The sequence below is a fragment of the Vidua macroura genome, chromosome 24 (genome assembly GCF_024509145.1).
Source record: "Vidua macroura isolate BioBank_ID:100142 chromosome 24, ASM2450914v1, whole genome shotgun sequence".
Lineage (NCBI taxonomy): Eukaryota > Metazoa > Chordata > Aves > Passeriformes > Viduidae > Vidua > Vidua macroura.
In genome coordinates, this window is record NC_071594.1 from 6,751,399 (window position 1) to 6,778,596 (window position 27,198).

A 27,198-nucleotide genomic window follows, 5' to 3' on the forward strand; every position below is an offset into this window, starting at 1 on the left:
GCTTTCACAGGCAATTTCTCCCCTCTGTGGGCAGGAAAATTACCAGAAGGTTTGGAAGTCATAAGAAAGCAGTCTGGGAAAAGGTACAAGATCCCAAAGCTTAAGGGATTCTGGAAAGCAGCACCTCAGCTGGAGCTTTTCCAGCAGTGCTTGAGCGTCCTGCTGCTGACTGACACCAGGAGCCCATTGCAGGAGAGGAAGGGAAAACATGTTCAGCTTAGGGGCTGTTTTGTCAGACCCAGAGAGACCAAGGGTCAGTCCTAAGGAGAGACAGAGCACTGAGCCAGGGCCAGCAGTGAATCCCAAAATCCCAGACTGTGGCTTTGCTTCCTCTCTCCACCACTGGTGAGTGCCCAAGAGCTGCTGTGCTGCTCCTCAGCAATCCCACCTGCGGGTTTCTCTGCTGATCAAGTACTGTGGCTGATCAGGGCTGTTTCATACGAAGAAAGAAACTTTTGCTGGTACATTCTGGGGTTTTAAAGCATTTTCCAGATCCTCCAGGAAGGTGTGAACCACAGGTGGCACACAGACTGTGCCTGTTGCACAGGATTTTACCAGGATTTTATACAAGTGATGCTAAATAAGTATTTGATTTCTTATTTCTTAAAAAGTAGAAAATGCAAAGCGTGCAGGTGTTTGCTCCACAGAGAGCTTTGATTACTGCTCTGCTCTCCACCTGCTGGGGGGTGGGATCCTGTTCCCAACAAGGTCTCACCTGGGAGGTCACTTTATCCCATCTTTAGAACAAGGGTTTGTGCCCCACAGACTGAGGGATTCCAGGTGCTTTGGTGCTGCTGTTGAGGTTCTGCACTGTAGGAATGTGCCCCCTGTTGATGGAGTAAACAAGATACCCTTTGTCTCCTTAAAAAGGACAAAAGCCCAGAAGTTTCTCTCCTCAATTTGGTTAAAAGACACCTCATAGAGACTTGGAGACTTCACCTCAAACTTAAGGATAGTCAACTGGACAGAAGCCAAAAAGTCCCGCCTAAGCAATTCCCTAGAAAACAAGAGAACAAAAGAAGTAAATCGCTTTTGTGAAGTATTTTAGCAGGAGCAAGAACCTCTTGCCCTGGCTCGGTTTTTCTCTGTAAAGAGCTTTGTTATTTTGCCTTTTATTAAAACCTTTTTGTTTCCAGCACTGTCACAGGAGCCATCCTGCTACTTTGTGCCACCTGAGGTAGCTGAGCTATCAAGGGTGTGATGTTTGTCTGTGAAAGCCTGTAAGCCCTGGCTCGAATAGACAAAGCATTACTGCACCTCTGCAGGCATCCCTTGCGAGCCACCTCCGGACATCCCCAACGGGCAGCACTCGGGCCAGCTGCTGAGCGAGTTCCACTACGGCACGGCCGTCACCTACAGCTGCAACCGCGGCTTCCCTCTGCACGGGGAGCCCTCCATCCACTGCACCACCCGCGACGGCCACAACGGCGTCTGGAGCGAGCCCCTGCCGGCCTGTGGAGGTGGGCTGGGCTGCCTGAGGGTGCAGGGACCCCCAGCAATCCTCCCAGCACCGCTGCTCCGTGTTGGGAAAGACTGGGAAAGTCCAGCCAGCTGGAATTCTTGCCCCGGCATTTTCATCGGGGGCTGAGGCCAGGCAGAGCAGGGGAGGCTGGAGGGCCACCCCGCTGCCCCAGGATCCCCTTTGCCCTTGGAGATGTCTGATATTGCAGGATGCAGGCACAGCATCATCTCTAGGGAGAATGATTTTCAGGCTTGTGTCTAAAAATTGCAGCCCTTGGTGGCTTCACAGCTGCCCAGCTCTGCCTGAGGGCCTGTTCTGAGCACCTGCACCTCTTTCTTTTCCAGTGGCGAGCTGCCCTGTCCCACAGATCCAGCACGGGAGGATCGTGGCTGCCAGGTCTGCCTACTCACACAGGGACACCGTGACCTTCGAATGTGACCCAGGCTATGCCATTCGTGGCCACAGAGAGATCCAGTGCCAGCCAAACAACACCTGGGAGCCGCCTGTGCCCGTCTGCGAGCAGGGCAAGTGTCCCAACAGGGCTTAACCTTCCCCTGCTCCCCAAATCCACCTTTTGTGGCTCTTTAACACCCGGGCTGTTCTCTGTCCTGGCAGCTGGCTGCAGAGCCCCTGCCAGGCTGGGCTTTGCCGAGCTGAAGGAGCCCTACAGGAACCGGACGGTGTTTCCCGAGGGCAGCAGGGTGGAATTCGTGTGCCAGCCTGGCTACACCCAGCTCCTGGGGGTGTCACCAGCCATCACCTGCCTCAGGAACCAGACGTGGTCTGCAGCGCTGGAGTTCTGTAAAAGTACGTCCTAGAGTGCTGAAAGCCTGAAGTGTGAGGCTTGGCTGCTTTCCCACGCTTCCCCAGCCTTGTGGGTGTCCCTGCCTGCTCTCTGTGGTGACGTCCCTGGCTGGGATGTGAGCACAGCTGAGGGCTGATGGAGGCTGGCATTCCCTTCCAGGGAAGCAGTGCCCCAGCCCAGGGAACCCAGCGAACGGCAGAGCTGTTGTCCTGACAGATCTCCTCTTCGGGTCCAAAATTAATTACACCTGTGACAAAGGGTGAGTCTTGCCCTGGCGAGAGTGAAGTGGATTTTCAGCTTTGCACAACCCAGTTCCCAAGTCAGAACTCTTGGCTGCCACTTGCAAGGCTTGTAAAGAAATCTCAAGTGGAAAAATCTCACTGTTAAAATAATTAATCCTTCTGTGTGGTCCAGGTACAAGCTGGTGGGAGGCTCCCAGAGAATTTGTGAGGTCTCTGGCACACATGTCTCATGGAGTGGGGATCCTCCTGTCTGCCAGCGTAAGTAGGCCACCACAACAGGCCCTTGGAGATGGTTTACAAGATAAAGTGGAACTTCTTTCAAGCCAAAGGTTTTATTGCAAAAGATTTCTCAAGTCACTGAATGTGTACAATATTTCCTTTTTCTTTTCCTTTCGTTTTGGATATGCTTCTGAAAATTGTTTCAAAGATCTTTTATTTATTCTGGTCCAGACTAGGAAGAAACATTTTTTAAACTGCCTGTTAGTGGGTAAGTATTTCTCATTGGCCAGTCTCTCTCTCTGTGCACCAGTGGTTATGGAAAGGGAGGTAAGAATTGTCCCAGCACCTCCAGACACGGGCACCAAGGGAGTGACTCACAGGAGGGGACAGATTTTCTTTCCCGTGTGTGATTTTTTCCATGCAAAGTTTGTTCCTGGAGAATGGGGTCATTGTGTCACTGCTGAGGTGGTTTCCCCTCCATCAGTGCCCTTCCTGGGCAGTGTGTGTGCCCTGCAGCCCTGGGCAGTGCTGACCATGCCCTTGTCCTGCCCACAGGTCTCACCTGCGCTCCCCCTCCGGCCATCCCCGACGGGACACACAGCGGGGGCTCCAGGGACACCTTCTCCCTCGGGGACGTGGTCACCTACACCTGTGCCTCGGGGCTGGCCCCAGCTGGAGGCGCCTCCCTGTCCTGCACCTCTGTGGACGGGGAGCATGGCACGTGGAGCGGGGCAGTGCCACGGTGCCAAGGTGGGGCTCGGGGTGTGCCCACAGCCAGCTCTGGCACAAGGGACAGCCACAGCTCTGGTAGGGCCTGCGCCCATGGGGAGACAGCTCACACGACTGATTTTATTCATTCACAGCAGTTAATGGCAGTGTTCAAAACAACTCAAGAGAATTTACACTTTTTTCAACATTTTTCTACGCATCAAATGCTTATTTGGTGGTGCTTTACTATAACAGCTTTTTCTTTTTGATGCTGGTGGGGAAGTACTATTATTGCTTCAGTTTTCATCACGACTTAATTTGATGTATTACTTCTGAAAAAGCTATAAAAACCAGGATGTTGGTCTCTGATGGAGAAAAGTGCTAAGTTCCTGGAAAAGTTGCATATCACCTTGTCCTGACTGATTGCACTTGTGTAATCTCCCTCCTTTGCTTTCAGAAGGTTGGGTTTTTGGTGGTTATCTTGCCCTGCCCTATTTCTCACCAGCCTTTCCTTGTTCCCGGCAGAGGTGAGGTGCCCGGCCCCCCCGAGCATTGCCAACGGGCAGCACAGTGCCAGCCCCGGGGCCAGGCACAGCCCGGGCTCGCTGGTGCTCTACACCTGCGCCGAGGGCTACTCCCTGCTGGGGAACGCCTCCATCCGCTGCACTGCCAAGGGAACCTGGAGCCGGCCCCAGCCCCGCTGCCGAGGTGCGTCCGTGCGCCTTCCTCTGCCCGCCCCTCGGCTCCTTCCTCCTTCTCGGCTCTTGGTTTAGTCACTGCAGCCAAACCCCCAGGGAGAGGCAGAGAGCAGAGGTGCCAGGGGCAGGAGGAGCCCCTGAGGGTTTCCCTTTCTGTTCCCACTGAGTACAAAGGCTCAGGAACAGCTGAATAACGATATTTGTGTAAGGACAAGAGTCAGTAATGTTGAAATGCCCGTGACAGTGATGGCAAGGCCCAGCAGCAGGTGCTGTCCCTGCCCAGTGCCCCTCCACAGCCAGGATGGGTTTCACATCCCCAGCTCTTCACATCCTCGTGCTCTTCCCTTCCAGCAATTGGCTGCACCAGGCCAGAGATCGAGAATGGAAAAGCGACTGGGTCAGAGACCACCTACAGCCTGGAGGACATCATTGTCTTTGAGTGCAACCTTGGTTATGCCTTGAAGGGCTCTCAAGAGTCTCAGTGCCAGTTTGGGGGCAAGTGGCACCCTCCTGTCCCCACCTGTGAGAAGTGTAAGTGCAAATGAGGGGCAGCGTGGTAGCTGGTTTCTGATCCTCTGTGTGGAGGTAAAGGGGCTGCTCTCAAGGGCTGGAAAGGAAAAACATGCACATGTATGTCCTGCCGTCCTCCTAATCCCCATCCAAACCCCTGAACAGGCTGCCTGGGGAGGTGTGGGCATCATCTGGCACCATCCTTGGAGGGATTTAAAAGACATGTGGATATGGCACTTGGGGACATGGGGTAGTGGTGGGCTTTTCAAACATATATGTTTCTGTGATTCACACCCTTGGTAAATGTAGGGCTCTTCAAATGAATCCACAAAATCCAGGCTGGTGCCTGATATCATTCACAAGCACAGAAACACCAGAGCAAGTTATTAGGGCCACAGATGGAAATTAACCACTGTAGTTGCCTAAATAGTGAGAAACGATCATTTTTATGTCAATAAGCTCAGAAAACATGAAGGCTGGAAGGTAAGAGAAGGTAGGATGGAAATATTATTCAGTGACAGCCCTTATTGCTGTTGGGCAGAAGTTGATGGGAAAGAACAAAGTTAAAAGGCTGCCTCACCCTACAGGGGGGGTTTGTGCTACCAGCTCTTGGCTCACTGGGATGTTCTCCCCTCCTTGCAGTGCCGCTGTGTCCTTCCCCTCCAATTATCAGAAATGGCCAGCACGACAGCAAGGGTGTGACAGAGTTCATCCCTGGCATGGCAGTGAAGTACCACTGTGACCCGGGCTACGTCCTCACCGGGAAAACCACGGTTTCCTGTTTGCCATCGGGAGTCTGGAGCATCCCTTACCCCCGGTGTGAGGGTGAGCTGCAAAGGCTGTTACCCTGAGTGCAAAGGGAGAGCACTGTACTCCCATGGCCTCCCAAAACCAGGGGAGGACCCCTCAGCTCTGGCAGCCATGTGCCCAGCCTGAGCTCTGCTGCTTTTCCCTCCCAGTGATCACCTGCAGCAGCCCCAGCATCAAGGACGGAGAGGTGGCTGAGGGCCGGAGGGCTGTGTACCACCCTGGGGACAACGTCACCTTCCAGTGCCACCCAGGCTTCGTGCTGAGGGGCAGCCCTGGGGCCAAGTGCCAGCCCGACAGCCGCTGGGTGCCTGCTGTGCCCACCTGCCAGCCAGGTGAGCCAGCTGTGATGGGTTTGCCGTGGTACCAGTGCTCCTCCTCTGGGTGAAACCCCTAAAGCTCTGCTCTCTGCTCCTGCCCTGGCAGTGCGGCTCTGCCCTCCGCCCCCCGTCATCGCCCACGCCACGCTCAGCGCCGAGCCGGGGATGAACTTCACCAGTGGCACCTCCGTGAGCTACAGCTGCCAGCCCGGCTTCTCCCTGCTCGGGGACCCCTCCGTGCTGTGCACGGCCTGGGGCAACTGGAGCCTTCCCTACCCACGCTGTGCAGGTGGGGCTGCCTCAGCATCCACCCCGTGCCAGGCTCAGCATCCACCCCGTGCCAGGCTCAGCATCCATCCCGTGCCAGGCTCAGCATCCATCCCGTGCCGGGCTCAGCATCCATCCCGTGCCGGGCTCAGCATCCATCCCGTGCCGGGCTCAGCATCCCTCCTGTGCCGTGCTCAGCATCCATCCTGTGCCACGCTCAGCATCCACCCCATGCCACGCTCAGCATCCACCCCGTGCCAGGCTCAGCATCCATCCCGTGCCAGGCTCAGCATCCACCCCATGCCACGCTCAGCATCCACCCCATGCCACGCTCAGCATCCACCCCGTGCCAGGCTCAGCATCCATCCCGTGCCAGGCTCAGCATCCACCCCGTGCCAGGCTCAGCATCCATCCCGTGCCAGGCTCACCCCCCTGCATCAAGCAAACCTGCCCACCTGCAGGATTGCATGGTATAGGGAAAACCACAGCAGGAGCTGTGCTCATTTTTGTGGCACTGGGAACAAGCTGGTGGCGTTGCTCAAATTTCCCAAAAGGAGACAGGCTTGGGTGTTCTAAATATTGAAATTAAAGATTTCTGTACTTTACAGCCCAGAGTTGTGTGAAGGCACCACACTGACCAAACTATATTTTGGGCATTGTTTTATCCTGTTTTTTTAAGGCCACATAAATTAGGTGCCTGTGTCCTTACAGGCTGAGTGTTATTTGATGCAGACAAATGTCAGACTACATAGAAGATGCATTAATAACTTGGGGTTTAACAGTGCCTATCAATGCACCTGTTTCTCTTTAGCTTCATTTCACAGCCAAGGACATATTTCTCATGCCCATTTGTTTCTTGGCAGCCGGTTGTGGCACACCAACACCGTTGCTATTTGCTGAGCTAAGCCAGGAATATGAAAATCAGACTGAGTTTCCTGTCGGGATGACTGTGAACTACACTTGTCGGCCTGGATACGTGGAACAGCCACAGATATCATCAACTATCACATGTCTTGAAAATCTAACGTGGTCTGAAGCCCAGGAGTTTTGCAAAAGTAAGTTTTGTAGCTGCTTCTAATTGGTTTAAGTTGTTGTGCACTGAAGCCCTGTAATTTCCCCTTCACCACCCCCTCCTTTGGAGGGTTAGGGCAGACTCCTGAAAATAGTGATTCTTTTCCTGTAACACTGAGTAAGAAGCTTAAAATCAGCTCCCTCCCATGAGCAGGGACACCTTCCAGTATCCCAGCTTGCTCCAAGCACTGTCCAGCCTGGCCTTGGGCATTTCCAGGGATGGGGCAGCCACAGCTGCTCTGGGCACCCTGTGCCAGGGCCTCCCCAGCCTGAGAGGGAGGAATTCCTTCCCAATATCCCATCCATCCCTGTCCTCTGGCAGTGGGAAGCCATTCCCGTCACTCCATCCCTTGTCCCAAGTCCCTCTCCAGCTCTCTTGGAGCTCCTTTAGGCACTGGAAGAGGCTCTAAGGTCTCCCTGGAGCCTTTTCTTCAAGCTGAACAACCCCAACTTCCCCAGCCTGTCCCAGCATCATGGCCCTGCCCTTTTCTCAGTTTTGCTTTGTCCTCTCTCTTTAGAGCTGCAATGCCCTTCACCTCCAAATATTGACAAAGGAAACCACGACAGCCAGGACTTGGAGGTTTTTCCCACTGGGATGGTTGTGAACTACAGCTGTGACCCTGGCTACAGCCTCCAGGGAGAGGCATCCATCTACTGCACCAACTCTGGCAACTGGAGCCTCCCTCTCCCTCAGTGTGCAGGTACACTGTGCTTCTAAGCTTGCAGTTATGGATAGCCTGGGAGTTTCTGCCTGTAGGACTCATCCTCACCCTTCCCAAAATTCTGAATCCTTTACCCTCCCCTTTTTTTACCCATTTTGCACAATGATTTTAAGCTGTACATACTCAAAAGACATTTAAAAACAATTTTTGTAGTTGACATCTCCGTTTCTCCCTATGTTTTCTCCCCTGATAGGTGGCTGTGGTGCACCTCCAAACCTCACCTTTGCTGAGCTAACCCGGGAATACAAAAATCGGCTGGAATTTGCTGTTGGGGACACTGTGCACTACACCTGCCGGCCGGGACACTCGAGATGCCCTGGAGTGCCCCAAACTCTGACTTGCCTCCAAAACCACTCGTGGTCTGAAGCCCTAGAGTTCTGTAAAAGTGAATAGCTCCATCCATTTGGTGTTGGTTATTGGAAAATGTCTATTTTGTGGGTTTTTGAAGGAAAGATTCGTACATGGCTTTACTAGTCACATGGTCTGGGCCGCTTAGGGCCTGTTTGAAATCACATCTTTATTGGTGGCAGAATTTGGACAGAGCCTTTTGGTACCTTCTCATAGTGTGTTACACAACCTCGAGAGAGGAGTTTAAACTCAGCCTTGTTCTTTCCCAGGGAAGCAATGTAGACACCCAGAACCCCTCAGGAATGGCAGAGTTGCTGTTCTGACAGATCTCCTTTTTGGGTCAACCGTGAGCTACACGTGTGACGAAGGGTGAGTCCCACGCTGCCTTTGCTGGCTCCGTGTCCGAGTTTGGTGTTGGGTAAAGGATCAGAGCCCACTCCTCTGCGCAGCTGTTCTCCCACAGCAGACCTGAACTGGAATTTTGGTTCCAATTACGCCGTAGTTGCCTGCTCCAGAAAGGAAGAATTGTCTCATTTTTCCCTCCTGTGCTCAGCAGATTAATTTGCAAACCAGTTTCAGTTTTCCTTCTCAGATGGCCTCGAGCAGGAGTTGAGAGAGGGAGCAAGGCCGTGCTGCAAGGAAGCTCCAGCCCTTTGGAAATCATTTGGGTCCTGATTTATCACCTGACCAATCTAACCCAGAGTTATGGGGTCAGTGTTGCTCCTCTTGGATCTGGGAAGAAGGAACTTGGCGTCCTTCATTCCCACACGTCAAACCAGCAGAGAGACCTTGGTGATCAGCTGGAAGCAGGAGGCTGCAGAAGGAAACCTCTGGGGAGGGAAAAACCCAAGCTGAAGGACTTGGTATGAACTGGTATTTCTTCTCTGTACCTCCAGGTACAGACTGGTTGGACAGTCCCACAGGAGATGTGAGATTTTGGGACGAGGTGTTGCCTGGACTGGTCTGCCTCCCATCTGTCAGAGTACGTAGGTCACCACTACATTGGGGCCAGAATTGCCGTATTAAGTCCTTACAATTAAAAAGCATTTCCTTTAAATAAATAGAATTAAATGAATAAGACTATTAAAGCATGATATTCCTCTGGGATAGGTGTTTTTTTTTTTTTATGTTTGTATGTTTGGTTTCTTCTAAAAATCCTCCAGATGTAAGCTTTTGATCTGTCACAGCAATGCAGACTGAGATGCCTGCAGGGACTTGTCCCTTTTGTTTCACAACAGTAAATAAGAAACCAAGTAAAAAATGTGTTTTGTAGTAGAAGAGTGATATTTTGAGTACCACTGAAATGGAAATTTCCAAACCCTGTACTGTTATCTGAAGCACAAGGATGTTTTGCAGGGCTGATCATTGCAATTAGTCTTTTCTTTAGATGGAATTGCTTTGGAAGGCATGAGGCTGGGATAGTAAAGCATTCATGAGAATGACAGTACTGACAGATTTCTACCCCATTTCATGTATTTCTTAGAATATATTCACACTACTCTGTTTATGGGCACAAAACTATGTTTATATATAAAATACTGTGGTGCCCTCAAGGTACCTAAAAGAACTAAAACCCCTCAATTCTTGGAATTATTCTTATCTGAATCTCTAAGTCCTTCCTGTGAAACTCCTCTGAGCACACTGAGAATGGACTTTGGGGCGTGTTAATTATGGCTTTGCATCCCTAAACACGAGTTTCTCTTCCAGGGGTGGTGTGCCCAGCCCCACAGATCCAGAATGGGAGCGTGGCTGTCCCCAAGCTCCGCTACACCTACGGGGACTCTGTCACCTTTAAGTGCCACAGAGGCTTCGCCCTGCGAGGCCACCCCACGTCCCAGTGCCGAGGTGACAGGAGGTGGCACCCACCTGTACCTGTCTGTGAGCAGGGTAAGAATCAGCTCTTGGCCTTGTTGGGATTGCACATTCCTCCTGCTTTCTCCTGCCCACTCACCGAAGCTGAAGTTGCTTTTATTTTTCCTGTTTACTCCAACTACTTTAAGGAGAACCCAGAATTTTTTCCTTTCATTTATGCCTCTCTTCACACACAGGAGATGAGCCAGGGCTTGGGTAGTGCTGTAAGTACTGGCATGATTTGCGCTTTCTCACACTGTTTGTTGCAATCCATAATCTACATTCTCTTAATTCCCTGGAAATGAGGAATTTGGTAGCTGCAGGACACTGACTATCAGAGAGCTGTGAATTTTTTCCTGGAAATGTAACACCAGGATGATGGGAAATGAAGGTAAATGTGTACCTTTTTTTTGCTCAACCATGTTTTTAAACTCTTAATGCTGCATTTAGATGGAGTGTCAGAACGTTATCACCACCCTGACACCACAACAAAGCAAGGTAGGTCTCTTACCTGAAGAGGCAAGATTTGATTTACTAATCACTAACTCATCCTCCCAACCTGTCCTGCTTTTTTGAGGGTTGGGCAGTGCTGTTGGGGTCAGTGCTGTGGGAGGGAGCGTTCAGCCTTCCCCAGCTGCTCAGAAGTTTTCCCTCTTGTCTCTCTGAGCTCTGCTTTGATCTGCACGTCTCTGTTTTCAGTGCTGCACTGCTCCAAGCCTGCAGATATCACCCACGGGTCTTTCCGTGGCCCAGCAAAAGGAGTTTTTACTGCGGGAACATCTGTAAACTACATCTGTGAGCCTGGCTTCTCCCTCCTGGGGACAGCATCCATTTATTGCACAGCATCTGGAGCCTGGAGCCATCCCCCTCCCGTCTGTCAAGGTGTGTTTTGGCTGCAAAGAGCGAAGAACAAAGGACATTTAACAAGTCCTGCCTTAGGGGAAGGTCTGTAGAAGGTCTAAATCTGAGTACAGAATGTGTGATGAGAACAAGTTCGAGTTTTTAGCCTTTCCACAGCCTGCTGGAGTTACAGGGGTCCGGGGTGTTGAGTGCAGGGGAAGAAATTCAAAGGGAGCAGTTGAGGCTGCAGATGGACAATGCCTCAGTCACTCCCTGGCCACCCTTCAGCCCCCCGCTGATTGTCTCTCCCTGACTTTCCAGCTGCGAAGTGTCTGCAGCCTCCAGACATCACCAATGGGAGGCTGCAAGGCAACACCTCTGCCACCTTTCCCTCCGGAGCCGTTGTATCCTACAGCTGCGATCCCGGCTACTCCCTGGTTGGGAATGCTTTCATCAACTGCACGGTGTCGGGATCCTGGAGCCAGCCCCTCCCGCGGTGCAAAGGTGTGTCTGTGCTTCCTCTGCTCTTTGGAATTCCATGTGGGACTGAGGCACCTTCCCAGTTCTGCAGAATGCGAATGAGAGCTAATTCCTGGCTACACCCAGAAGGAATTCAAGAGCAACGTCCTATATAACCGACAGCTGTGTTTCTCATATTTTGTGTTCCCTCTAAATGTCCTCTTTTTACTGCTTCCAATTTCAGAGATCAGATGTGAATTCCCGGATGTCCAAGGTGTTAAAAAAGCCATTAAAGGAAATACTTATCGCTCTGGCACTAACATCACTCTTGAATGTGACGATGGTTACATGCTGGAAGGCATCAGTCACACCCAGTGCCAAGAGGATTTCAGCTGGGACCCTCCCGTGCCAGCCTGTAAACTGAGTGAGTGCAATGTAAACAAAGCAAAGATAGTGTAAACAGAAGCATACAAAAGGCATTTTAAACATGCAAATGTCTGGCGGTATTTTTTTAAAAAAGGAAATATACAAGGGTGTGGTTTTAAGGAATCTGGTGTTGTGGGTCTCAGCAGTGAGACGTTGGCATGGGGAAGCTGTGGCTGCCCCTGGGTCCCTGGCAGTGCCCAAGGCCAGGCTGGATGAGGCTTGGAGCAGCCTGGGACAGTGGGAGGTGTCCCTGCCATGGCAGAGGGGTGCAACTGGATGAGCTTTAGGATCCCCTCAACCCAAACCATCCTATGATTCTAAAAGGTTTGTTGGTATTGATTAAAGACAGTTGATAAAGGCTGTATTTTGGTAGAACAGTTTGCTGATTTTCCTTTTTTCCCCTTCCCTCCAGGGTACCCCAAGCCCGGGTCAGTAGGCCTAGGTAAGCAGCTTACAAACATTTTTGTCCCCAGCTCAGTGGCCTCAGTGGCACAGCCTCCCTCTGCTTACTCGGCAGATACACCCTGTTGTGCATTTAGTGTACTTTACACACATAGTGAGAATAACCCGGATTCTTCTCCCTCAGGACTGGCAGCTGCAGCAGCTCTGCTGCTCCTGGGGGCAGGTGTTGCCTGGAAAATCATTTCCAAGCAGAAGGAAGGGTAAGGCAGCTCTGGCTGTTTGTTCCTGTCCCTTGGTGTCAAATCACAAACTTTATACACTTGATACATCTGAAATATTTGCCTCAGAGTGTCTGGGCCTTGTAATTTTGTACCTTCGGCTCAGGCTTGCAAATGATACAACCTGCAACTCATGGTGTGGTGATGTCATTTTATCTCAAGCCTCTCTTTCTTAAAGGAAACCAAACCGAGTGTTCTTTTGCAAGGCAATTCATTGTTTTCTTCTTTTTCACGTAGCTATTATCGTACATATGAAAACTATAATTACAGAACCCCCCTGAACCCAGACTCTGAACACAAAGGCTCGTGTCTGCCATAGGAGGTATGGATTTATATTCCTCAGCACAAAATATCAGTTAGAGCTGCAATAACTATACTGTCACTTGTTTCTATTGCTGACTGCATTGTCTCCTTGAATGACTGTTTTCCTAACACAATCATTCAAGCAGAAACCTCTTTCCCTTTTGTCTTCTGATAGAATATTTTCTTTTGCTGAATAGAAGGTGTTTTAAATGTATTAGGGTTTTAAACTGTCCTATTTTTCTTTCTGACTCTACCCTCAAAGTGTGTTTTTCCCACAGTCTGGATGGTTGGTGTGCACAGGTCAGACTTCCAGACCAGTCCTCGCTTCTGACTTAAAGCTGCTTTTAATTTGTACAGATTATGAAAAAGCTGAAAAACTGCCTCAGCAGTAGTAGAGTCAGAAAAGGACTGAACTTGGTTCCTGTTTTTTTTTTATTGCTTTCACACTTGCTACAAAGGTACTTTTACTTACAAGTGGATCTATTTTCTATGGTGGATCTATTGCAGCCAGCAGTGAAATTTCACTGTTAGCAGCACTTCCCCTCTAAAGTGGGACATGTAAAAATATCAGTTTTGGGCGATTTCTTTGAAACAAAGCATTTCCCAGAAATTCTCTCCTCCCTTTCCGGGTGGTGATGGAATCTCTACACACCCGTACAAAAGCAGGAAAGCTGTGATTTCAACACCAGGATATCAACTCTTTCCCAGGCTGGGCATCCCTGCCGCTGCTAACCAGGCACCGCGCTCGTTCCCCGCGGCGAGGAAGCGCCGCTCAGGTGGAGACTGGAATTCTGTGGCCAAAAAAAAAAAGGACATTTTACTGCAAATCTTCAACGCTCTTCTGCTCTCTGTAGTTACTGGAAGGATCTAATGAGGCTCAGACTGCACGCAGTGCGGGTGCTGCCTCGGAGGGAATTCTGTGTGCAGGTCCTGATGAAGAATATTTCCTTTTTCCCCAAAACACTGGATAACCAAGTGGATAACCCTAAGCCTTGGTAGGGAGAAAAAATGAATAATGCACTGGCCAAACCCCCCGTTTCCTGTCTCCCTGGGCCTACCCACCTGCACAAGGGTGGGAGTAACCATGTGTTAATTAATGTCTTAATTACAGCTGTATTTACGTCTTTATTTCCTTCAATGCTTACGTGCAGTGTTCCTCTACCAATGCTTAACCTAATAAAAGCTGTTGATGACAATTCTGTGTCTTCTTTTAGGCCTACCCAGAACTTTAAGTGTTTTCTGTTTTGGTGTTTTGGTGTTTTTTGGTTTTTTTTTTTTTTTTTTTAATTTTTTGGCTGTTCTATTTTAATACTGCTCCACCACACACAGGATTTAACTTCCAAAGGCGAGCAGCCTCGCACAGCCCTGTCCATCCTGAGCTGGCTGTTATTTTTAATTAATCCCTGTTGGTGTTCCAAGTGTAGCACCTAAATACACTTTGATTTTTTCCTCTTTCCTTGAGCTGCCCAGGAAGGGATTCGATCTCCTCGCAGCCTGTAACGCGCTGAGGGTGTTGTAAAATGTGGAATATGTCCACATATTCCAAGATTACTTTAAGTCAGGGCGTTCTTTGGTGGAAGATCTTTGTATACTTTCAATCCTAATCCATAAAAAAGGAGCAGGCAGGAGCACCCCTTAGTCAAGGGCATCCCCGAATGAACTAGCTTTGAGGATGAAGGAAATCAAGGTGCTGATGCATGCGTTTGGCAAAATACTCGAGGCCCATGTATTCTTCAGCTGAACAAAGATTTTATCATCCTGCTAAAAATCCCACTTCCCTGAGCATGCGTTGAACTGAGCCGGGACTGCGTCATTCGCGTGGGAATTAACTCACCACAACAGAGCGGCCGTGCCTGGAAAGCGCCCTAACCCTGCAGCGCTGTGTGCACCAGCGGCCCGGGGAGCTCGCTCCGTGCATTCTCAGCGACCCCCGGGTGAGGAACACCCCGAGCTGTCCCCGGGCCGCCGCCCCGCCGCTGAGGGGGCCCGGCGGGCGGGCGCGGCCATGGCGGCGCCGCGCTGAGGGCGGGCCGGGCGGGGCGGGCCGCGCATGCGCACCCGGCCCCGCGCTGCGTCTCCGGCGGCGCCGGGAGCGAGCGGAGCGGCCGCGGCCGCGGCCCCGCTGCGGGGATGAGGCGGCTCTCGCTGCCGCCGCTGCTGCTGCTGCTGCTGCCCGTGCTGGTGCTGTGGCGGCTCGGCGGGGCCCAGGATGAGAGTGAGCAGCGGCCGCTCGCTCTTTGCTGCCCCGAGCGGGCGGTGCCGGTGGGGAAGGGGCGCTCGGAGCGGCGGGCGCGGCGCGGAGCCCTCAGGGGACCGCGGCTGGGAGGAGCGGTCGGGGTCGCGGTGGGGGTCGGGATCGGGCCCTGCTCCCCGCTCCGCGGTGCTGAGGGTGCCCTCGGGGCCTGCCCGGGGGGCGAGGGAGGCAGGAAGGAAATGGCTGCAGGGCGGTGGTGCGAGCGCGGGGGTTTGGGCGGGTTTCAGTGGCAGCGCTGTGACACTCTGTGTGGGGGGGGCGCCTCAAAGCGCGTCCCGTCCCACACCTGCCGCTGGACCTCTGTCCAGCCGGGCCTCGGAGCTGGTTTTAAACTCCCCTTTCTGTCCCTTAGTCCCGCTTTCCTTTTTCCTTAAGAAAGGACAATGCGCTCTGTGAGTGGGGCTGGCTTGTTTGTTTTTCATGCAGCAAAAGAAATGGGTGTACAGTGAGCGAAGTCCTGTGTTTAACTACAAAAAAAAAAAGAAAGGCAAAGAGGCAAAAATCTGAAAAGAGGATCTGGAAGGAAGTGCATTGTCTGGGTAGAATGACTAAAGAACTTGAGGAAACAATGAGTAACGTGCCCTCTATGTGTGTGGAGCTGGACGCTGGATGCAGTTAAAACCTAAATTAAAAAATAGGGAACGACTTAAATAAAAAGCTCTTGAATTACTCTGTCTGCTGTGCTGTTACACCTCAGTGTGTTTCTCTTCTTGTTGCTGAGGTGCTGTGTTGCTTTTTCCTTCCTCTCCCAGACACGTGTCCCAAGCCAGATCGGCTGCAGTACGCAGAGCTCGACGAGCCCTTCAGGGAAGAACAGAATTTTCCACCTGGGACCAAAATCTCCTTCACCTGCCGGCCGGGATACAAGAGGGTTCAAGGGATGTCACTGTACTGGACATGTGGTGATGACTTGCAGTGGTCGCCCAAAGGCGTGTTCTGTACAGGTAATTTTTTGTACCCCTTTTTTCTCCCTGATATTTACTGAAGTTAGGGTTTTGAATTAGGGTTTTGCCATATTTTAAATGAAGCTTGGAAAACTCTGGTGTGGGTAAGAGCAATAAGTGTCAAAGATTTTGTCTTTGTATGTAACTACAAAAATGTAGATTTTTTTTATTTTCTTTTTTTTTTCCCCTTCCCCCAGCGAGAAGTTGCAAGTACCCAGGAGACTTGGAAAATGGTCGTTTTGATGGAACAGATCTTACATTTGGTTCAATTTTGACATTTTATTGTAATGAAGGGTAAGTGTTTTGGTGAAATTAATGATTCCTTTTCTTTTTTTTTATGTTTACACCAGGTTTGAACCAAAGCCAAATTTTCTATTCCAGTTCTGACCTGAAATCTGAATTCTACCTGTAGCAAACGAAATTACAGTTAAATTTAATTTGATTCCCTGGTTTAATTAGTCTTTGCATCAATCCTAAGCTTTTTTGTGAGATTCTGCAGAACTGCAGTGTTACCTCTGGTGACTTCTCTTAATGCTCCTGTGGCAGAAGAAGTAGGTATATATTTATAATGCTTCATTATTGATAATTAAGTCAACAACACTAAGGAGGGTTTTTTTCCTTTTCCTTGAGTATTAGTAATTTTAGGACTTTAATATTAGAGGGTATTTCTGAAAATGGTAAGACTTCCACGTTCCTTAGTGATGTCTCTTTATCTGTTTTGTTTTCAAAGTGGGACTCTCAGCAAAACAAACAAGATTCTGTTCTCATTACAACGAAACCTTGCTGTGTTATGTCCCTGTAATCACAGAACAGAATTATTGATAAGAGATGATTTTTTTGGTGCTTGTTGCAGAAATGAGAAATTTAAATTTCACTTCTTCAAAATTTTTACCTGTCTAGATACAGATTACAGGGTAAGGAAAAGATTTCCTGTGATATCATGAATGGAGATGTTGGCTGGAGTGGACGTCTGCCTTACTGTGAAAGTAAGAAAATTACTGCTGTGTTTGATTTTCTGTTGGTGGGGGGGGGGTAGTTAATTTACAAAGAGCTGTGCCACCAACTTTCCAGTACAAAAAAATGATGGGAAAACAGCTGTGATTTTTTTCCTAACTACTTGGGATGTGCCTGAGGAATGACCACTGAAAAATGTCAGTTTTGTGGTAATTACCTCACTAAAATCAGCCTCTCATTGAAGCTGAGGTTCTGTAGCGTGACTTCGAGTGGCTGTGTCAGATCTTCAATGAAACAACTGGAACATCAAGGCTTGCTCTTTGAGATGAACCAGCTAACAGAGCAAAACCAATTTGACCAATTTTTGTGCTTTATTTACAGAAATCCCTTGTGAGGCACCTCCCAAAATAGCCAACGGGGACTACGAGGAAAAATCCAGCTACGTGTACCAGAGCTCAGTGACCTACAGGTGTCGGGATGTCCCCGGGGGCAGTGATCCCTTCTCCCTCATTGGCCCAGACACGATTCACTGCACAGCTGATGAGCACTCAAAGAACGGAGTCTGGAGTGGGCCACCTCCAAAATGTCAAGGTTGTTGGGATTTTTCATTCTTTATTACAGTGCCTGTCCCTTTCCTTGGAAGCGGGCTGGGGAGAATGGACTTTGCCTCTAGGAATGCTCTGCCACAAAGTTTGGTACAGTTTCAGTGGAGATTACATCAACGTGGTGGATATTGATGGATTAGGACACAGAATATGACTAAAATTTAAGTTAAAGCTTGAAAAATACCTGTTTGAGTGTCTTGTTGGTAGAAGTGACAAAGCCAAAGTGAAGGAACTGGGAGACCACAAAGCCTGCAGAAAAATTGTGTCAAGGGCAAGGATGTGGGGGCTGGAGTAAGACTTGTAAAAAGCTGAGGAAGAATCCTGTTCCTAAAAGCACAGCCACTATGGAAGTGCAGGAAGCAATGTTTTTACAAAGTTTCTCCAAAACACCTTGAGGAAATTGGCACGTAGGGAAAAGGATGTTGTGTTTGGTGCAATGTTTGTGTTAACAGACGTTTCCAAGCTTTGTTTTCATTTGGTAACAAATGTTTGTGTTAACAAATGGTTTTCCTCTTTCAGTGGTCAAATGTGAAGAACCTAGAGTTGAAAATGGGAGAAAAATATCCGGATTTGGACATCCCTACAGATACAAGGACTCGGTTGTGTTTGAGTGTAATCAAGGCTATTTCATGGTTGGAGAAATGGTGATTACCTGTGAAGAAAATAGCACCTGGGTTCCTCCAAAACCAACTTGTGAGAAAAGTAAGACTTTCTTAGCTAAGATTCCCTTTTCTCTTGTGTGTTGAAAGTGTTTTAGCTAAATTAGAGCATCCTGGTGTTCTAGTGATTTCATGGGTGAAGGCAGGAGAAAAGATGTGGAATACAGGAGGAAATACTTGATACAGAGAACTAGGAGAATGCACAGTGAGGAAAGCTGTGGTATCCTTCTGGAGCAGTTGACATCTTTGTGTGTATTTTTTTTTTTATGCAGCTCTTCAGCTCCTACTTTCTAGAAATTATTGTAGAGCTCAGAGGAATAATGAACCAGTAAGGATTTCTGAGCTGCCACATCATAGGATTGTATTACCTTAATGAATACCTACAGCAATGTTTATGTTTTCTAGGGGGAATATTTGTACTTAAAATTGGGGTAAAGTTAAACTTCTGACATGTGCTGAGCTATTTTTCTTACATGAAGGCAGCTTGTGTTTGTGGGATGAGTTACAGAGTTATGAAAGAAACTTTATTCTCACTAACCTTGTTTGAAATTCCTGTGTTAGTTACTGCAGATGTGTGTCCTGCCCCGGAGATCCCCAATGGGGTCCTGATTCCAGGCAAACCTGCCTATGGAAAAGGAGAGTCTGTCCAGATCAGGTGCAATGCTGGCTGCTCCTTCCCTGATGGCTCTGCAGAGGTGACAGTGACCTGTCAAGAACAGAGCTCCTGGGGTGCTTTACAGCACTGTGCCTGTGAGTAAAATTGCTAAAATCAGAGTGACAAGTTTTAAACATCTGATGTAGTAAAACATTTTAATTTTTTTTCCCGCCCCGGCTTTTTTCTTTCCAGGTGAGACTGAAGGTTCTGGTTCCACACCAGTCATAAGTTTTGGGACAGTGACAGATGGACAAAAACCTTCCTACTCTGTGGGGGATTTCATTACCATTGAATGTTACACGGGGTACACCCTGCATGGGGAGGCTCGCATTCAGTACGTTGGACACAACCAGTGGGTGCCTGCAGTGCCAACCTGCCAGCTCAGTAAGTACAGGCTGCAAAAACTCCACTGGGATGAAAATACAGCTGAGAGAACAGTCCTTTTATATTCAGGAGAAAGAATTTATTGCAGCTTCCTTCTTTATTTTGATGTGAAAAATGGGGTTTGTTAAGATTAATTAAAATATTCATATTCTAAGTTAAATATTATTATTTAAATTAGTCCGCTTCAAAGATTGTGTTGATAGAAGTGCTTGACTTGAAATAGCTCTGTGAATATTTTTATAATAATGTTTGAGTAAGAAGCACCTATGTTCCTCTTGAAATAGCTCTGTGAATATTTTTATAATAATGTTGGAGTAAGAAGCACCTGTGTTCCTCTTGTGATACTGATTCCTTCTGGTTTTAGGTGGATATATTATAGCCATCATCTGTGGTGAGTATTTTCTAAAACCTTAAAAAAAATACAATACAAATAATATTTTTTTATGTGAAAGTCCATTTTTTATTCCAATCACCTGTGACTGCAACAGGGTGATTTTGGAGTTCTAGTTAAAGCTGCATGATTCAAAAAAAGATTGCTTAGCTGTTACAGTTTAATTTAGTGTGAAATGTGTATTTTCTCATGTGGAGAGGTCACATTTCAAAGGCAGTTTGCAACAGCTTGGCCACTTGGATAAATTTCAGAGCTTGGGTTTACTGGGGGTGTGAGTAAATAATTCTGCCAGTGAACAGAAGTGTTCAGCCCATCCTCTGTCCTTGCTTTTGTTATCCACATTTGTATAAACTTGTAAAAAGTAACGCTGGGGCCTTGTCATTCCTGTTCTAGTTTCTGAGCTGCTGGGGTTTTGCCATCTTGGTGGTCACTGGTTCTTCTATCTTGAAGAATCAAGTATTTAATTTACGTGGCTCATTCCATAAATAAGTTGGGTTGTGGGTTTTTTTGGGGAGCGTTAGAGGTGGCATAGACATGTAGATGAAAACAAGGCTATTTCTGCAAAATTTTTGTTGCTTTTTTGTGAGCTGGAGATGATCTTTATCACTCTAAGGAGCTTTTTTTTTTCCACTTTAATTCTTCCTAAAGCGTTTGTAGTTGTGCTTGTCGGGGCAGCCTTCTGCATCTACAAGAAATTCTTCTCACAGAATGGGTGAGTAAGCTTTCTTTTTATTAATACTGCAAATTCCCAAATGACTGAGCCAAAGCTGTGCTGTTGTTTAAGTTTCTTGAGCTTTTGTGCCCTTTCTTTTTCAAATGTCTGATTTTGTGTGAGCTCCTCCCAGCAGCTGAGGGAAGCCAAAGCCTAACCATGAATTTCACTTTGGTTTTGGATCTGCTGTTCAGCTAAGCTGCTAATTAACACTTGCACTAATTTCAAGGGAGGAGAGACCCTGTTCTCAAGCTTGTGTTTGGCAGTGTCCACTTGCCAAGGAAAGTATTTTGTCCATCTGCTTCAAACGTATCAGTTCATCTCCTAAAGCCTGGGGGAGTCTTGGTAGTGTGGGCTTGTGCTGCCAGAAGGTTTTCAGGTTTTTCTTCTCTTCTTGCAGCCCCAATGTTGGTGTCCCTATGTTAAAGACTTGCAAAATCAACTGTAAAATACTAGATTTGTGCATAAGCAATTAGTGTTCTGTTTTTAATTAGACATGTAGGGTGTTTTAAACTTTACCTTCAAAACAGCTGAGGTTTATGTGTGGTTTTTGATGGAGGGGCAGGAGATTTAAATTCCTCTTTGTGCATTGCTTTTTGCTGTGATGTCTGGTTTTATCTTCTGGAAAAAAACCTTTTTGTTAGAGAAATATTTTGTAAAATGCAAAACATTGACAGTCCAGAGCAGGTTAGGTGGTACACAAGGAATGTCAGGATGAGCATCCCATCAGAACAGTGTTGTCTTTTTCCAGAATCTGTTGGGATTTATCTGGAGTGCATGAAACAAAGGAAGGGATGCTTTAAATGAAGCAAACCAGAGGGAATATTCCTGTGGTTCATATTTGTAATGAAGCCCACACAGAGGACTTGGGAGAGCCCTGGAGATGGTTTATATCCAGTGAGGTTTTAGCCTTGGTGTCTTTTAAATAGGCAGTGCAGTATCAATCCAAGGGCCAGAGTGTGCTGCTGGGCAATGTGGTGCTTTTGAGCCACTGCTTTTATTCAGTATTTGGATATTCTGCAGCCTGGATGGGCCAGAGAAGAGCTCTTGGCAGTTCAGGGCAGCACTTGCTGCCTTCACCCATAGAGAGACTTCTCAGGGCATAGAAAGCAGGAGGGATCTAAAGCAGCATCATCAAAAATTAAAGACTGTGACATTCCTGAATATCTGACAGCATGAAAAGCCTTATTGTGCCTAGTGCTTGCCTTCATCTTCCTCTCTGTGAACATCTGACTGTTAAAGCTCTTTCTTGTCTGAAAACCCTGATCTAATCTCCTTTCATGAAAGCCTCCATCTCCCTGCTTAGTGTTCTGAGTTCCTGATGCAGCTGAGCCTTTGTGAGCTGTTGTGCTTCCAGCCCCTGATCCTTGCTGGTTTGTAGCCTCCAAATGACAGCAGATCTTTCCTTGGCCTCTCTTTCTTGTGTGTGTAAAATGCACTTGGATGGGACATTCAATTAGACCTCTCTCCCTTTCTGCTGTTCAGCTCGTACACAGTTGATGAGAGTTGCAAGGAAATTTGTATTTTAAAAACTAATGTCCCAGCTGAGATGGAAGAAACTGCACAAATGAATTGATGAAAAGGTATAATTTTCCACTTCATTTGGACTTCTTGCAATGAAGCTTAAGTGTCTTTTTTGTTGTGGTTTGCTTGGAATTTCAGGAGTGTGGAATCCATCTAGCTTGGAGCCTTTCCTTCCTGTAGGAAATAATATCTTAACTTTTCATTCATTTTGGGAGAACAGGATATAATATATAGAGAATTACCATTTAGCAGTGTCAGTAAGAGCTTCCAGTGATTGTAAATCACATTTCTGTGTTGGAAGAATGAGTAGCACATTGCCTACAATACTCAGAAGAATGTCTGCACCCATCCCAGTGGTGAGTTACTTTTCTTAGCTAATGGTTTAATTCCCTGTAATTAGAAGCTGGAACCACCTTTGGGCACTAAAACTCTAAAGGTAGTTGTGCATCCCTTCAGAGAAAACCAGATCACATTTCTCACAATTACTGATTCATCTGCATTTTTGCTTTTTAGAAGAGAATAAATGGAGGTCTAACATGGATCTTTTGAAACCTTCTTATGAAAAGGTGATTTCTTTCTCAAATTCAGGGTTCTGTAGCCCTGCAAAGAATGAAAATACACTTGCTTTGAAGCTGATGTCCTCTCCTGTATTTTAAGCTAATGCTCACTCCAGTGAGATGCCTGTGGTGAATGTTGGGGTTCCTCCTGCACTTGTGTAGGGTCAGATGAGCTCTTCCAAAATCTGGCTCTTCAACCCTTGTTTGAACAGAACTTTGCAGCTCACTTTGACTCTTCCTTGCCAGTGTTTTGTCGTTGCTATCTCAACAGAGCTGGAACTACAAATGTTTTTTTTTTTAATCGGCATCTTTTGTTTTGTTGCTTTTCTTCATTGCACAGATTCTGAGGAGGTGATGGGTTCTCTTATTCCAGCTTAATGCAAAGGTCTTCTCATGTGCATAGTCTTGATTTTATTCACTTGTAAAGGGCAGGTGAATTTTCAGTATTTTTGATGAGTTATATGAACATTAAGCTTGGAGTTTATTCCAAAATAATGTATAGATTAAGGAATATCATCTTCACTCTGAAGAAAGATGTTTCTAATTAAGATAGGATCTGTTTTCTGGGTTAATTTGGCTTATTTTGGAGAGAAAAAAATGAATCAGCAGATAGAATAGAATTCTTCATTACAATCTTACCTTTTCACATTGTAAGAGAAATTACTGGTCTGGTGTGTCAAAATGCTGGTAATTCTGGAGGTTTTCTTATGGAATGTGGAACTCCTTAGAGACTTGGAGTAATAGCACTGAGGTTTGGTATGGGATGGGTTTTTTGTTAAAGCAAAACAGAATTTTTTCAAGAACTTTGGACATATATAAGAATGTCATTGTGAATTTTAATTCTTGTATGTTTAAGTATTGTAAAGTTGCTGCTAGTGGACTGCAGAATCAAAACCCACACAAACTAATATTTCATTTTTGGTCAGAAAATATATACAAAAGAACACATTGTAATTAAAACGAATTCCAGGGTGCACCTGGTGGAGTTATGGGAATCCTGGTTAGTTTTTGGTAATACCAGTCATCACTTGAAATGATCCCTTTGGATCAAAGGCTCTGCTGCTCCTTGGTCACTCCTGACAGTTCAGTGGCTGAATGAAGCTAAAATCTCTTCAGTCCAGCTAAAATCTCCCAGTCCAATCTCCTCAGTTGTTTGGTAAAGAGAGGCTAAAGAATGACCCAGTTTGTGACTTTACCTGCAGCTTTAATGACAAAACTAAGGATGTGCTTTCAGTGTAAATGTAAAACCTCTTGCAATGTAAAACCTCTGATTTGACTTGTTTTTTTGTTTGTAGGAAACGTGACAGCACTCCCAGTTCTGCCGAATATAAGATGTGTAAAGCATGACTGCCCTTTTTGGGGGGAGGGAGGGACTTTGCAGTGGGCTGTCCCTGTCAGAGCTGGACAAAGACTGATTGCCCTTGCAGTGAGTGGCTGTCCATGAGTTCCTTGTGCTGTGTCTTGCTCTGCTGATGAACTGGAGGAGGAGATGCTTGATAGGATAAAGAGTGCGTGTGCATATAGATAACACAGATCCTGCTTTGCCTTCTGGGGCCCCTCGTTGTCCCTCTGTGCACATGAGCTGGGGGAAAGGCAATACCTGTAGCATGCCAGAGTCTGTGGGAGTGCTGCAATGTCCCTGTGCCAGTGCCAGCTGCTGCTGCCTGCTGCCTTCAGTGCCACCTCTTTGCTTACAGAACATGTCCAATATTCTGCTCACTCCTGTAGAGCTCTGCTCACTCAAACCTGGCTGTCCTTCCCATCCCTTTTTGCAGTAGAGGTGGTGAAAATGGTTCTGTCGTTTCCTTTGTGCTCTGAAATGTGTTCTTGCTCATCCCCTGAAGAGTCTGGTGCCATTGAAGGCGATGTCTTTTGGAAACTATCACAGTTAAGATCTTATATACTCTACCTCTTTGTCTGCCAAAGTTGGTTGCTGTGTATATATTGAATTAAAGTGTGCCTTGAAATCAGAGTTTTATAGCTTTTCCTTTGCTTTTAAGAAGGAAAAAAAGCCATATATATTTCTGATTCTTTGCTGTAATCTCCCAAAGACTGCAGTGGATTTGTTGGAACTGAAAACTGAAGGATTCTGTAGCAAAGGCATCCCCTGCCTGTAGACAGGAGGTCCCTAATTAAAGGAACTGCTGAGAGCTCAGTGGTGGCTGAGTGGGAGTTCCTTAGGGTGCTCGATTTTAGTGAGCCTTGATGGCACTTCTGGAGATCTTCTGTTGCTTTCAGGAGTAGAAGTGGGTGCTGTGTGATCCACCTTCCTTGCTTTTTTACTTGAAGTCACATATTCCGCATTTCTAACCTCTGGCTGCAGACTGGGATGTTAAATCAAGCTCTGAAAAGCTGGATTTAGCATCAGATTCCTGTTTAGAAGCAGAAGCTTTTCCCTGTCACTCACTTTCCATGTTAAAGGAAAACCAAACCAGTTCAGTTGTGTGAGCACTGGTAGATGTGGTGGTCTCTTGTTTGCTGCTTGTTCATCAAATGTTTTAGTCCAGATTCTGACTGCAGGAGCCCCCACCACGGTGTTTGCCATTAGTTTAGAGTCACTGCTACTTCTAATTCCTCAGCAAACCCCAAATCTTAACTAGAACAGGTTTTAGCTCCATGAATCTCACTATCAGCATGCAGGCAGCTCCTGATTTTCACAGAAAACCCAAATAGCCTCACTTCAGATGCTTGAGGCAGCACTGAAAGTGCTCTGGCTTGTCTGTGGCTGCTTGGCACTGCTCTCCCTGTCATCAACAGATCCTTGGCGTGGCACAGAACTGTTTGGGGCTGTATAGGGCTTTTTGGGACAATCCCAGCAGTCGTATTGTTGGAGTTCATAATAGGCTGTGTTATTAGAAAGGGGCTTTGGCTCTGCAGAAGGATTTGCTGTTTGTGGCCTGGCTGATACCTCGGTTTGAGAGTTGTTTGTAAACACTGGGATGTGTGACTGGGACTGAGTGTGGCGCTGGTCAGGAGCTCAGCTTGCTTTGTGTGGCATCTGCAATGTGCTGAAATACACTGGACTGTACTTAATTGGGAAGTGAAATCTCTGTAAAAAGTGGCTGTGTTTTTGCTCTTCTTTCTGGATGTAAAGATTAGCGACGATTTGTAAAATTCCAAATAAAAATATTAAATTATTTAGCAGTAAGTGTTTGTCTTTCATTCATCATTGTGCTGAGCAGCTCTTCTCCCATTGTTATCCAGATGATTTTTCATGTCCCAAATATCAGGTAGAAACTGCTGAGATTGAAGTTTGCAGTTTGTGCACAGTTACTCAGTGGTAGTGTAGGGGATGGGTTTTAATTTGCTGAGCACCTTTTCCTTTTAGAATTGCAGAGGATTTCCCAGAACCTCCACAATTTTACAGTGTTGACTCCTGAAAAAATTGGTGAAAAGTTGGTGGAGAAGAGGAAGTTTTTCTTGGGGCTGTTCTGGTGGAGCACTTGAGGCAAAGCCCAGAGGGTGTTTTGGCCCTTTTGTCCAGTGTATGACAAAAGCAATCCTTAGGGAATACAGCTCTGGTGGGTTTAGGTGATCTGTGAAGGAGAGTGGATTTAGGAACTGTGTGAGTTTCACACTTGAAATGTACTGAACTTCCATGTGTGGAATCAGCTGCTTGATAGAGTGAAGCCTTTCAGAAAAAATAACTTCATACGCTGTATTTCATTGCAGTTTGTGGTTGTGATGCTCAGAGTGAGTTGATATGGAAATGATGCCAGACTGCACAACTTTACACTGTGGAGTTTGGGTTTGCAGTGAGCATTGAGGGGATAAGCAAAGTTTCTAGGAATGGGATGATCTTTAATCTCCCTTCCAACCCAAACCATTCTGGGATTCTGCTCTGTGATTCTTGAATCTGACTTGAACACTACAAATTAATTTGGCCTAATTGTCATGAGTCCTGTGCTGTTTTTCTAAAACTCAGTGCTGCATGAATTATTTCCTTTTGGAGTCTGGAACTGATAATTAAAGAGACGTGAACTCTGTGCTAAGGAAAAGGCTGCATGGAATAAAAATGTGTTGTTGCCATCTACTGGTGACAGGGGCAGTGGGAGTAACAAAACAGGTCCAAAGTTATGTGGTTTAGGGTTAAATAATGTGAAGTGACAGTGCTTGGTCGATTTTCAGTGTCACACTTAAAATCAGTATAAATTAAACCCTGCCCATGGCAGGGGTTGGAACTGGATGATTTTAAGGTCCCTTCGAAGCCAAACCATTCTGATTCTCTGAATCTGAATACTTCTGAGGGTGGTGAAAATGGAGCTGGGGGCTGAAATGAAGAGACTTGCAGCACTTAGGTGTTGTCCAGCAGGGAAGCAGGTGATCTCTCTACCTGAGACAGAGCCCAGGAGCGTAGAGCACACAATTTTATTTAAAAGGAAAAAAAAAAAAAAAAAAATCTTTGTAAAGAACAGGTTAAGGCAAACAAACAGCACATGGAGTAGAAGTGGTCAGAAGGTTGGGTGGCTGTGTTGTCACACCCAGGCCCTGGCTTGCTTGAGTTGAAGAAGCTGAGTTATGTTTGAAGAGATGCTTCTCTCTGTCTGGAAGCATCCCATCCTCACGTGAAGGGGATGCTGACTGTCCTCCTTGTGTGCAGGATGTTCGGCCTGCGGGGGGAACTTCAGGTCAGAGAACAGCAAGCCAGTGGTGTTGGGGAGGCCAGGTCGTGCTCTGGATGGTGTTTGTTTGTGACCTGGGGGGTGAGGGAAGGAAGTTTCCCATTACTGTTGCTTTTCCCCCTACATCATAACCGATTTCAAATGGTGCTAGACAAAAACTGAGACTCTGAACACCAAGAGAAATCGGTCAGCCTGTGTA

At 47.2% G+C, this 27,198-nt stretch overlaps 1 protein-coding gene across 1 annotated transcript in view; it reads left to right on the forward strand.

Moving 5' to 3' along the window:
• CR1 (complement C3b/C4b receptor 1 (Knops blood group)) overlaps positions 1-25,525 on the forward strand; it is a 38,430-nt gene extending 12,905 nt beyond the window's left edge. The window contains exons 24-54 of the mRNA XM_053997901.1: positions 1,266-1,460; positions 1,807-1,986; positions 2,078-2,269; positions 2,427-2,526; positions 2,682-2,767; positions 3,284-3,478; positions 3,962-4,144; positions 5,287-5,469; positions 5,604-5,786; positions 5,878-6,060; positions 6,902-7,093; positions 7,628-7,810; positions 8,025-8,216; positions 8,449-8,548; positions 9,076-9,161; positions 9,887-10,246; positions 10,481-10,528; positions 11,192-11,374; positions 11,574-11,753; positions 14,720-14,953; positions 15,745-15,936; positions 16,134-16,230; positions 16,837-16,922; positions 17,272-17,481; positions 18,015-18,197; positions 18,716-18,904; positions 19,002-19,193; positions 19,558-19,584; positions 20,233-20,296; positions 21,782-21,879; positions 23,673-25,525. Of these exons, the coding sequence (XP_053853876.1) occupies positions 1,266-1,460; positions 1,807-1,986; positions 2,078-2,269; positions 2,427-2,526; positions 2,682-2,767; positions 3,284-3,478; positions 3,962-4,144; positions 5,287-5,469; positions 5,604-5,786; positions 5,878-6,060; positions 6,902-7,093; positions 7,628-7,810; positions 8,025-8,216; positions 8,449-8,548; positions 9,076-9,161; positions 9,887-10,246; positions 10,481-10,528; positions 11,192-11,374; positions 11,574-11,753; positions 14,720-14,953; positions 15,745-15,936; positions 16,134-16,230; positions 16,837-16,922; positions 17,272-17,481; positions 18,015-18,197; positions 18,716-18,904; positions 19,002-19,193; positions 19,558-19,584; positions 20,233-20,296; positions 21,782-21,872 (4,769 nt within the window). The 3' untranslated portion in view covers positions 21,873-21,879; positions 23,673-25,525. The remainder of the gene's footprint in view (positions 1-1,265; positions 1,461-1,806; positions 1,987-2,077; positions 2,270-2,426; positions 2,527-2,681; positions 2,768-3,283; positions 3,479-3,961; positions 4,145-5,286; positions 5,470-5,603; positions 5,787-5,877; positions 6,061-6,901; positions 7,094-7,627; positions 7,811-8,024; positions 8,217-8,448; positions 8,549-9,075; positions 9,162-9,886; positions 10,247-10,480; positions 10,529-11,191; positions 11,375-11,573; positions 11,754-14,719; positions 14,954-15,744; positions 15,937-16,133; positions 16,231-16,836; positions 16,923-17,271; positions 17,482-18,014; positions 18,198-18,715; positions 18,905-19,001; positions 19,194-19,557; positions 19,585-20,232; positions 20,297-21,781; positions 21,880-23,672) is intronic.
• The last annotated feature ends 1,673 nt before the right edge of the window (positions 25,526-27,198 follow it).